Genomic DNA, 12881 nt, shown 5'->3' on the forward strand with positions numbered 1-12881 from the left:
CACCTACACCAAAGAACTGATACCAGTTATTGGTAGTGCAGACATAAGAGTATTCCATGAGGGAGCAGTGCACGATTTACCACTGTGGATTATTTCAGGTGATGGGCCAACGCTGCTTGGCAGGTGGATGGGGAAGATTCGATGGAACTGGGAAGACCTCTGCGTACCTTCTCCGGCAAACGAGGCCTCCCTTTCTCAAAGGCCGAACAAACCCCCACTTCCAGCTGAACCAGACATCGAAGTGCACATTCATTTGCAGATCCCCAAGGCACAGGCCACTCATCACAACCACGAGGAGGTAAAGCTCAACCGAGCAGCGGTTCAGGCGCGGTACCCACCACCCGAAGCCGACGACCCCTTCGTAACGTTAGCAGAGGTTCCAGGTCGACCATGCAGAGTGGGACTCTGGCCGAAACAATCCGAATGCGTCTTCTCGACGCCAAAGGCAAACTACCTGGGGAGGAAGATCATCGCAGTCGGCATCACGGACACGGACGAGTGGGCGTCCAGACCACGGGACGAGAGAGTGTCCAGACCACGGGACGAGAGAGTGTCCAGACCACGGGACGAGAGCGTCCAGACCATGGGATGAGGGAGTGTCCAGACCACGGAAGGTCGCTGCAACGGAACGGAGGAATGTGTCACCCAGCAAAGACGACGACTGGGTTTGGGGCAAAGATAAAGAGGTGGCTGCGGTGAAGGCCAGGAACCCACTATGCTCAAATAAATTGTGTGCACCATGTAACCCTTGCGAGCGGACTTTCGCGGCCAATGATGTACCATTGTATGGGGGTACCTTACAACAAGCCAAAGTAGCGGGCAAACACCAACCAGTCGTATATATATCTGACAAAGTACTTGTAACAAGTGAGATGTTATCACATGGGGTCGGGAGTTTTGCGCAGCAAGCAAAAATAGCGGGCGAGCCCCAGACGATTGAACATGTAACAAATAAGTTAAACAAAACAGCAGCCTGTGTTCACGGGACTAAAGAGACGTACCAAAGAGTGTCCTAATGTGTGCTCGAGTCAGACAAGCTGCTCATCCCACAAGCTTGGGAGAGCAGAGGCACCATTATCGATGCGTTGTTTCAAGAATGTCCAACACTGTCTGTACACTGTAACATGAACCGCCACGGGCCAGGCACAGAGAGCGGCACCTATGCTCTCAGTTGGCCACCGTTGCCCACCCCCGGGGTGGAAACGACGCAGCCTGCAGACCCACTTGCAGTTGTGGAAGTGCTAGAAAGCGAGGGGTCAACCGTAATGGCCCCCCGGCTTAGGACTTGAACCTGCCAGGATTCCATGTTACCGCCTGCAATAGACAATAGACCCATCCCAATGTTGCAAAGCAAGGCAGGAGGCTACATATAGTCGGTGGTCCGGGGCCCCCATACTACGGCCCAAGGTCCACGGGGACCACTAGGCCTCCTGGCACTACCGAAAGTTTCAAGGCCATTGCGGCCATCTTGGGCTTGCCAGATCTCAGGGTCAGTACCCAAATCACTAAACCTAGCACCACGCGTGTCACGGTAGGCTCCCTACAGACCTGGCTATCCTGGGTGCTATGCAATCACCAAACGGAATCACTCAAAACCGAGCTTTCCGCATGCCATCAGCAGAGAATGCACCATAATTGCACGGCCCCTCCATGCAACATCAAAATTAGTGATGTAGACCATGTTCAGGGCCCCAACTGGGCCGCATTAGCCAAGGGGCTGGGGGGGAGGGGGGGAGCAGAATGGAGTGTATGTGATGAAAACAAAGCGTTTGATTGTGAAACCATGTAGTACATGGGCTAACGAGTAAAGCAGTTGGACAAGACCAAACTGCGAACAACAGATAACCAGGAACCACTGTGAAAGGACCTGGCCTCCAACGACCCACTAACACGGTCAACTTCGCCGTCAATCACGAGGATGAACCCACCATGTCAGGATTTCAACGCAGGCGATCGACCCGGGAGCGCGGGGCGCCAGATCACCTCAGCTTGCAAGTAACTTGCACAATAAGACCTTGGGGGTGGGGGGCGGGGGCGCGGGGGGAGTGATGTTATGTATGTATGTAGACCTGACCCAAATGTAAGACTTGCCACTAGGGGGCACACCTGTGGGAGACCTAAGGTTCACCTATGCAACCTGGGGCAAACAGGTATGCTGCTTCCGCACTCTGGAGTCTGAATAAAGAGATCAAGGTCACAACAGTTTGAGCTTGCAATATTGTCCTGTGAATTTATTCTGAACGTAACTATAGATTATCCTTTTGATTTTCTTTTCCATCCTTTGGGAAAATGCCCAGTTTCCACTTGGCATCTCCCCACAAAAACAGAGGTCATGTTTGAAGAATTACAAGCACAGACCATGTCTTACATTAGAAGCCAGAGCCGTAAATATATTTTCCACTTTTCTGGTCAACATGTGCTAGGTGTTAACATTTTAAAATATACATTAAAAATACTGAGCTTGCCTCCTGTTTCCATGTGATATGAAACTAATTATCCAGTCCTTGTAGTTCCAGTGTGATTTTACAGCACCTGCTGGAAACTTCATCCTCTCAGAGGAGAAAGTATTGTATACATGGAACTCATGCTGGTTCTTGTAAGATAAACACAAGCCTGAGGGTCAGAGCGCTACAGCTGGGTCCCTCGTTCCTTCACGAGTGAGAACCTGTCAATTTTGTTTATCACCAGCTCGCATGGTTGAGAGAACTGTGCCTGTAAACAGAATGTGTTTTGTATAAACAATTTTCAATCTGATTTCAAGAAATGTACAGGGTAATTCATTTGTGTGCCACCATAATTCAAAATATCCCACTATATAACTTAATCAGCAGGCTACTTTTAACATTGGCTTATGTTGGTCAATAATTGCCAGGCATTTCTAAAACAACAACTTCAGTGCCCCAATGGGAAATTTGGAGTTTTATCCCTTCTGCTGGTGCACAATGCCATTTTGTGTGCCATGATAAAAAATGCTGCATTTTGTGCAACTGACAGAAGCTCCTGGACTCAAAAATAGGAGATTCTCTCTCTCTCCCTCCCCCACCACCTCAAATGGTTTATTTGTTTCCATTTCGGATTCCTTGACAGTTTGGTACTCTCCCCATTAACCAGTGTGACTAGGAATCCTCTCTCCTTTGTCTTTACACCAATGATGCCATTTATAATAGATTTTTTTTGAATGGTCAGCTATCAGTCACATGTTTCTTAATCATTCCTTTCATCATGGTCCACACTTTGCAAATGTAGTATTCTTACCTAATATTTGTCATTACTACAACATGTATCAAAACTTTTCCTTGTTTGACTCCAGGAGATTTTCCACACATACAGCTTTTTATTAAAGAAATGGTAGGGAATGGAGGGAGGGATGGAGACAGCAATGCAATAAGGTGGTACCACTCAGTTTGGCTCAGTTGGTAGTACTCTGACCTCGTAGTCAAGTGATTGTGGATTCAAGACCTGCTACAAGATTCAGTGTAGTACCAAGGCAGTACTATACTGCAATACTATGCTGAGGAAGAGTATGTTCGAAAATCAGGCCCTCAAATCTGGCACGAAGCTTACGGTCTTCAAGGTTGTAGTGATACCTGCCCTCCTGTATGGCTCAGAGACGTGGACCATACACAGTAGACACCTCAAATTGCTGAAGAAATACTACCAACGATGTCTCCACAAGATCCTGCAAATCCCCTGGGAGGACAGACACACCAACGTTAGTGTTCTCGATCAGGCCAACATCTGCAGCATCGAAGCACTGACCACACTCGACCAGCTCCGTTGGGCGGGCCACATGTTTGCATGCCCGACACAAGACTACCAAAGCAAGCGCTCTACTTGCAACTCCTACATGCCAAGCGAGCCCCAGGTGGGCAGAGGAAACGTTTTAAGGACATCCTCAAAGCCTCCTTGATAAAGTGCAACATCCCCACCGACACATGGGAATCCCTGGCCAAAGACAGCCCTAAAGTGGAAGAAGAGCATCTGGGAGAGCACTGAGCACCTCGAGTCTCGCCGCCGAGAGCATGCAGAAAACAAGCGCAGGCAGCAGAAGGAGTGTGCGGCAAACTACTCTCCTTCCCCACCCTTTCCTCCAACGACTGTCTGTCCCACCTGTGACAGAGACTGTTGTCATGTTTGTAACCTTACATAACTGCAACCTTTATGTAACAACACTGTACACTGTATACACCTGAGAAATGCACACCTTGACCACAGGGGGTGAACTTGTGGGTGACACTCCTCACCTGGTCATCCAGGTATATAAAGGGAGGTCCCACGCAGGGTCATCACTTCTTGGTCCTATGAATAAAGGTACAGGTCACAGAGTGATCTTGTCTCCAGTATGTGCCTCGTGTTGATTTGCTGTAGTGTGTAAGGACACAACAACTGTAATTCCCATGTTGGACTGTATCGTCACCTGAGAACTCACTTTTGGAGTGGAAGCAAGTCTTCCTCGATTTCGAGGGACTGCCAATGATGATGATATTGCATTATCAGATGATGATGCCTTTTAGAAATTGCAAAGCGCTGACCTGCCAGTGTGAACTGGACACAAAGAACAATCACTGCAGCAGAGCAGGTAGTCCCTGAGGCCCGATCAAAATTGGACCTCGGGCCTCATTTAAATTAGGCCGGCAAGCTGCGGATGCCTCCTGCCGTTCCCAGGCAGCTCACCGACAAAGCGGACATCAGTTGCAGACAACATTCCCCCTAAGGTGCGCATCCCGGGCAGGCTGCTCACAAGCTGTTGCTGCTGCAAGAGATATTGCACAGCACATTTAAACGGACTGCGCATGAAAAAAAATTAGAGGGAACATTGGTTGCAGGTAGGTCCTGGAAGTCGGGGCGGGGGTAGGGAAGAGAGAGGGGACTCCTGATCCTCTTGGCTCCCAGGGTTTTTATTTAAAAAAGTTAATAACTTACTTCTTGTTGGCAGCCACAAGGGTCCTGGAGAATCCTGAGTGAGGCAGGCACCCTGCTCATCACGGATGAATTTTCAAAAGGGGTCCTTTAACAGGTGTTAGGTCCCTGCGCATTTTAGATGTCTGCCCGGGGCATCTAAAAAAAAAATGAGTCCATGAATTTAACTGTGGGATCACGCCTGGATTGGGCACAGGCCATTCCACTGTGAAATTGGCATGTTTTGCATCCATTTTACACCTACAAATCCATATTTAATTGATATACAAGAGACAGAAATAAAACTAAATCTACTCTGTATTTATTCTGTACAGATTAAAGACATCAGAAATAATTTGTTTGAAGTTAGGAATATAGGGGTGGAATTTCCTGTGGAGGCATAATCGGAAAGTTGCATCTGAGGTTACTCCCATTCGTATGAATATTTTCCAAATGTCAATTTACGCCAATCTAACCAATCTAAAAATTGGTGTAAACATACAGAAATTAGCATAAACAATCTGGGCCTGAGGAAAGTGCCAAAATCAACATATGTTCCTTCTTTAAGAAAATTAAAATTTGCAGCCACCTGAATATCATTCATGCACATTAGAAACAATATTAAGAAAATGCAATTGTGGAAGCTTTCCAATTTTTAATGTCAGTCATACTGATGCCAAAGAAATGCATTCAAATAAACAGAAAATACAGCGAGGATCAAGAAAAGCTTTCAAAAATTGCTGTAAAGCATTAGAAATATGGTTTGGTTTCCTGCTGCGCCTAAAATTCTGGGCTGAATTTGAAACCCATTCTGAACAAGCGCAATTGTAGAAAATTTGCATATATAGCTCTTTAGATTGGAAGCAAAACCAAGATTCATTCGGGCACAGGGATCGATAAATGGTGTAAAAGATTAAGAAAATTCAGTCATAGCGTAATTACATGCGTAACTTACGCGCTCAATTTTCTCGATCTTTTACACTGGGTATTTGCCTTACGCCCCATTTACAGGTATCTCTGGGCTTCAATATACAGGGCATCCATGGATCAAGAATGTGCAACAAATTATGGACAAAATTTAAGCACCATGAGATGAAATGGATATTTTTATTTCATCAAATGGATTCAAATAATTTCCCACATCACCGCTAAACATTTGAATAATGTGTATATATACCCACAACAACTGCAGAATTTTGTTTGCAGACTCTAACATAGAATTTTATGCATTCAAGTTGAACTACACTTTGTGCATAGAAAGTCTAGATCGGATACATACTTTTGATGACAACTCTTATATATTTAAACAGATAAGGAAATGTACTACAAACTTTATTCTAAAATAATGTTTCAATGGGAGGGTTGTTAAAAAAAGTTACAAATCGCATTTATTTTTACATGCAAATCACAGTCGGAGTAAGAAATAAATTTCTGGCTCACTGACAGAGCTGGCCTCAGTTTGCAAGATTGAGTCATCAGTGTAAAAGTTGTCGGAGTATCTATATTGTAGTGTATTGCAAGAGCCTTCAGGAGTACCTCGGCCTTCTAATCCTTCCTTTTTAAGCTGGTTCAAGTACCCTGCAATGTAGGAACCTGTGGAGTGCCTGTTAACTGTATTGTGCTGTACTGGGGGTTTATTTCTTAAAACCACTCCACCAGTAGTGCAGTTATTAGAAAATTTATGCTTGTTGGCTTCCTGAATTTGCTTTGCCCTGTTAGCAACATAACGGACTCTGCTCTGGCTTCTAGAGGAGAGCTTTCTTGATAGTCCCCTTTGGTAACCCGATTCCGGCCTTATATTTGGAACGTGGGTTTCTTGATTTTCCTCCTGTTCCAAGGATACAAGTTTGCGTAATTGCTCTGTTAAAGCATCTGCAGGCTGTGGCACATTTTTAAGGGAAGACATTGTTTTTTCTTTTATATTTGGCACATTAAAACTTTTGCTGATGAATTTGTACTTGCTTTCAAAGGTGCAGGTTATGTCCTCAGAAGTCAGATCTCCAAGACTCTTGGATTTACACGCACTAGATTGATTTGCTACAGTAAATGGATGGATGTCTGGTGAGTTTACACGTGTAGCTTGTCGCAATGAATTCCAATTATTCATTTTAGAAGTACACGATGCCTTTTCACCTGCATTTGAAACTGGCAAGTCCCCCCAAAACAAGCAATTGTTTACGTTGTCGCCATTCTTGTGGCCCGACCGATGAAAATTCCAAGCTGATGGAGAATTTTCTGGGCCCGTGTCTTCATTATAGTTTTCTGTGGCTGTCACTGTAAACTCAAAATCATCCACTTCTATTAGACTACTGTCAACAGAATCTATTGGTAGAGACATATTAAGAATTGTATCATCAGCTGTTGCACATGTGGTGGTTGCACTATCACATTTACTGTAAGCATCCATCGAGCTCCAGCTTGCATCATGGGTGCTGGACACACCTGAATTTACAAGGGCGTTAGTATAGCTATCCAGAGGATTTAAGGTTTTATCTAGTGTTAAATCCAACGTTGTGTCAAATGTATTTTTATTTCTAGTGTTATGCCAGGAAACCGGAGAGAGAACTTCCTCATGAATTATGGTATATGTGGAATGGTCTGATATTTCAGGGCTGGAGAAGATTGTAGTATCTGCTGATGCATTCAAACATGAATTCTTGGTTTGAACATTTCTACACAATGGCTCTACAGGTGCATTGATTTCTAAGCCACAGGTGTGTGATAATCCAGACATCATGCTTAAAGTATGACTGCTGGTTCCTTGAAAACTTGAAACCATAGTCAGATTGGTTCTGTCAGCTGTTGTTTCAAACTGTGCAATGAGTGCTGAAATAGAACTGCCGACTCCACTTTCACTGGACAAGGACATGGCATCAATAAGATGAGAGATTGTACTATCAGGAGTCATACCAAAAGATTGTGAAGCATCAAAATTGTTAACAGGGGCTGGTGAAGAAATAGAAGACATTGTGATATAATGCATCTTATTGTTAGATTCCAGTCGTTCATTTTTTTCTTCAGCTTCGACAAGCTTCGTATTGCAAAGTGGAATTGAAGTAATTTCTTTATTTGGTTCTTGTTGTAGTCTGGTGAGTTTCTGTTCTAGCACTAAGTTCTCATTGGTCAGCTGACACAAAATCTGATTGCCTTCATATTGGAACTGCTCAGTTTTGTGCAACTGTCCTTGATCACATGCCTCATCAGCTTCAACAAATTCATCACGACGCTGTTCATTGAAGGGAAGCTTTTCAAAGGAACTGTGCTCCCGTATTAGAATGTTAGATGAAAAATGCTCTGTATTTACAGACAATTTGGAAATATTGCTCGTCATTTCTTGTGACTGAGATCCACAAAATTCATTGGCAGCTGCTAATGGAATACAGCGAGGTAAAACAGATGATCCCACAAGTTTATCTTCGCAATGTTTTTTACTTGAGCTTGTGTTTGTTTCTGTAAAGCAAATGATCGGAGAATGAGTTTTCTAAGGAAGGTCTATAATTTTTCTTTGTCCAGAGATCAAAGATATGTAATATACACGCACATACAAACACATGTACACATAGGAGTGAGCTTTTGGCTTAATGGGAAGATTCCCATCTCTAAATCATGTGAAGGGTTCAGGCCCCACTCCAGACACTGCCAGCAACTAGAATATAGCCTCTAAATAGTGGGGAGCTTGCATCTGGGATGGAATGGTCAGTGGTAGAATTTCCACCTCTGAGACAGAAATGGACATTTCAGGCCCCAGTCCAGACAACGTCAGTGAGCAGAGACCACAGCCCTGGCTCAGAATACTGGGCTGACTTCCAGCAGGGAGCAGGGGTACTTGCATCTGATGGGTGTGGGTGGTGGGGCTGCTCGCCCCCTCTCCCCATTGTAATGGGTAGATGGGGCTCTTTAGCATTAGCTCAAGTTCAAATGATAAATGTTCAATTCCATGTTCTTCAGTATAGAATTAACTGCTGTATAAACTTTGTGTGGTTTTGCCAATCCCAAGGGCGGGCAAGAATTATCGTCTGACTTGTGCATGAAGTAGATGTTTTTGACCTTGGACTAAAGAAAGCCATCTCAAGATTACTGATGTGGTCTTAACATATTGATTGCAAATTTGTAGGATGCAAATTACAATCCTTCAATGCAACTCAGACATTCATCCCTATTGAATCCTATTACTGAAGGCATTTGTATATAACAATTATATCAAAAAACAATTTATGGACATGTGCTGGTTTCATAAAAGTATTTTTTTAAACTTGGAGAGAGCAAGAGAAAAAAGGTATTGATGGGATCCTTCACTGAATTTTTCCTCGAAACATTTCAGTTTAAATTTGATCACATTTCAAATCTGAAAACAGCAATGGAGAAGTTTATCAAATACATAATTTGTGATCTATGTTCCATCTCTTGATTTTGATCAGTGAAGCACCTTTCTCAAAGTTTTGGTTTACCTGCAGAAGTTTCCTAGTCAGTTTTGAACTATAAAGACACAGGACAGTAAAGACAGAACAAAAACAGAAACAACTTTGTTAAAATAATCCTCAAATTTCAGATCCACATTACAGAATTTCAAATTAAATGCAATTTAAGAGCAAGAATAAAAGGAAAAAGCACAGTTGATCATTGATTCATAAACAACATTAAATTCTTTCCAGGGATTATATGGATAATTTTCATGAATTTACTTATTTTCAATTTAAAGTTGCCTTCTTAAAAGGAGAGAAAACGAACCAATGATTTTTTAATGATGTAGCTTGATAAGCTGCATCATGGAGTGCTTTGATAAGAATTCATATACAGCAAGTTCAGGTGAAGTGCTTTACCGGAGGAAGGGAAAGCAAAAAAAGCAAATAATAATGCAATGTTGTTAGAGATCTGACAACATGTCACCAAATCATTTTTGGCATGGAATTGCGACAATGAAACTAATGCATTTAAAAACAAAATATTTCTTGCTAGTATTTTACATATAAAGAAGTTAATTTGTTAAAAATAGCTTGGCAAGGTTTACTAAAACACATTTTACCCCATTTGTCTATTTGTTCACGTTAAAAGGCAGTTACTTCACTATTAGTCATCGTAAAAGATTTGTTTTTTCAATATCATGAAATGTTGAACAACTGCTTTCTATCTGAATATTGGAACATAAGAACATAAGAAATAGGAGCAGGAGTAGGCCATACAGCCCCTCGAGCCTACTCCGCCATTTAATACGATCATGGCTGATCCAATCATGGACTCGGGTCCACTTCCCTGCCCGCTCCCCATAACCCCTTAATCCCTCATCGGTTAAGAAACTGTCTATCTCTGTCTTAAATTTATTCAATGTCCCGGCTTCCACAGCTCTCTGAGGCAGCGAATTCCACAGATTTACAACCCTCAGAGAAGAAATTCCTCCTCATCTCAGTTTTAAATGGGTAGCCCCTTATTCTAAGATTATGCCGCCTAGTTCTAATCTCCCTTATCAGTGGAAACATCCTCTCTGCATCCACCTTGTCAAGTCCCCTCATAATCTTATACGTTTTGATAAGATCACCTCTCATTCTTCTGAATTCCAATGAGTAGAGACCCAACCTCCTCAACCTTTCCTCATAAGTCAACCCCCTCATCTCCAGAATCAACCTAGTGAACCTTCTCTGAACTGCCTCCAAAGCAAGTATATCCTTTCGTAAATATGGAAACCAAAACTGCACGCAGTATTCCAGGTGTGGCCTCACCAAACCCCTGTATAACTGTAGCAAGATTTCCCTGCTTTTATATTCCATCCCCTTTGCAATAAAGGCCAAGATTCCATTGGCTTTCCTGATCACCTGCTGTACCTGCATACTAACCTTTTGTGTTTCATACACATGTACCCCCAGGTCCCGCTGTACTGCAGCACTTTGCAGTTATTCTCCATTTAAATAATAACTTGCTCTTTGATTTTTTTCTGCCAAAGTGCATGACATCATACTTTCCAACATTATAGTCCATCTGCCAATTTTTGCCCACTCACTTAGACTGTCTATGTCCTTTTGAAGATTTTGTTGTGTTCTCCTCACACATTGCTTTTCCTCCCATTGTTGTATTGTCAGCAAATTTGGCTACGTTACATTCGGTCCTTTCTTCCAAGTTGTTAATAGTTGGGGTCCCAGCACTGATCCCTACGGCACCCCAATATTCAACGTGCTAAACACAAAAAGGCTACCGAAGCAAATTAGATTCAAAACGCTAGCCTAGAAATTCGATTGCATCTGGAAATTGGCTCACAGGGGGTGGGGCATGCACTGCACATGCCTGTTCACATGGTCTCAGAATCATTGATAAATTGGTGCTGGCAGCTCATGATGAGTTTGGCATACAGCCAGTGGTACTCACTATTCATTGGCTGCGCTCTAATACCAGCAAAAATGTTAGCAGAAGACAAACCAGTTGTAGAAGACAGAAAATAGGTCAACCGCACCCACCCCCCACCCCCTCACCCCCCACCATCACAGAAGTTAGCCAGCAGCATAAAATGACAAACAAGCAACTGACCTATGTGTAGTGGATGAGTTCTTTAAATAGCCATGCTAAAGAATCCTTCCTGCTGGTTAACTCACTCAGCAACTTGTGGTGTTATCACATGGTGAGTCAGGGACCGGGGCTGACCAACTTTACATAAGGGTCCTATATCCGATTTAAATATGATAATGAGATTTTTAAATGATTCCAGCATCTGACCATAAAGCCTACTGAGGAGCCTGATCCAATAGGGCGGGTGGCGTACTTCCGGCGTGAAATTAAAGTGTGCACATTGCCTGTTATATTGGATCCTTTGGCCAATCTTTGTCAGTCTTTGACTCCAATTTACCCAGGCCAGATCCCTCTTCAATTCACTGAAATTAAGCCCTCCTCCAGTTAAGTATCCTTATTCTCGATTGCTCCTTATTCTTCTCCAGAACTAATTTAAACCTTACGATACTATGATCACTATTCCCAAGATGTTCTCTGTTATGTATGCAATAAAGATTCAAACTGAGTACTGTTTAACTAAGCAAGGTACAACTTTGGCTCTGCTTTATTTAGTCCCAAAGTGCCTGACTCTCAAAAAAGCTGGCCTTTTATGCCTGAGTAGCACCATGTATGCTGCTCAGTGGCCTCCAACAATTACGCCATCTTGTGGCTACAAACAGAATGTACATACATGACAATACCCCCCCTCTGAGATTTTCTCACAGTCTTTCACAGGTTGAGACGGTCCGGTGCTTTGCACTCCTGGGTTGACCGTCTTAGTTCGATTCCAGCCTTGGGTGAGTGTGCGGGGTCTGTTGTGGCTGAAGGCTGGATGACTGACTTGTTGGGGGTGGCAGTGGCCATATCAGGAATTGCAAGTCCGTTTCTATTGAACAGGTCCGTGATGGAAATTCCGGGTCACTAGTGACCTTTGAGTCCACTAAAGGTTGGTTTCTTCGTCCGACTGTTCTGGCTCGTCTGTGTGCCTCAGCTTTGTCTGATCCATGTGTTTCCTGCAAGTTTGCCCATTCTTGAGCTTAATAACGAATACTCTGTTGCCCTCCTTGGCCATGACCGTACCAGCGATCCATTTGGGACCCTGACCATAGTTCAACACAAATACAGGATCATTAACAGAAATCTTGCGTGACATAGTTGTGCGATCGTGGTACCCTTGTTGACTTGGTCTTCTGTATTCAACATGATTATTTAAATCCAGGTGTACCAGAGATAGCTTGGTCTTAAGACCTCTTTTCATCATGAGTTCAGCAGGCGAGACCCCTATGAGTGTGTGGCGTCTTGTCCTGTAACTCAGCAGTATACAGGACAAGCGGGTCTGCAGTGACCCTTGGGTTATTCTCCTCATGCTTTGCTTGATAATTTGTACTGCACGTTCAGCTTGCCCATTGGACGCAAGCTTGAACGGTGCTGACCTTACATGTTTTATGCCATTAAATTTCACAAACTCCTGAAATTCTTGGCTGGTGAAGCACGACCCATTGTCGCTCACC

The 12881-nt window shown here is 43.5% G+C and overlaps 1 protein-coding gene across 1 annotated transcript in view; it reads right to left on the bottom strand.

Moving 5' to 3' along the window:
* Positions 1-6262: 6262 nt before the first annotated feature.
* The window catches only part of plch1 (phospholipase C, eta 1), a 201750-nt gene continuing 195131 nt past the window's right edge, over positions 6263-12881 (bottom strand). The window contains exon 27 of the mRNA XM_070883536.1: positions 6263-8349. Within this exon, the coding sequence (XP_070739637.1) occupies positions 6305-8349 (2045 nt within the window). The 3' untranslated portion in view covers positions 6263-6304. The remainder of the gene's footprint in view (positions 8350-12881) is intronic.

This window comes from Pristiophorus japonicus, chromosome 6 (genome assembly GCF_044704955.1).
Source record: "Pristiophorus japonicus isolate sPriJap1 chromosome 6, sPriJap1.hap1, whole genome shotgun sequence".
NCBI lineage: Eukaryota > Metazoa > Chordata > Chondrichthyes > Pristiophoridae > Pristiophorus > Pristiophorus japonicus.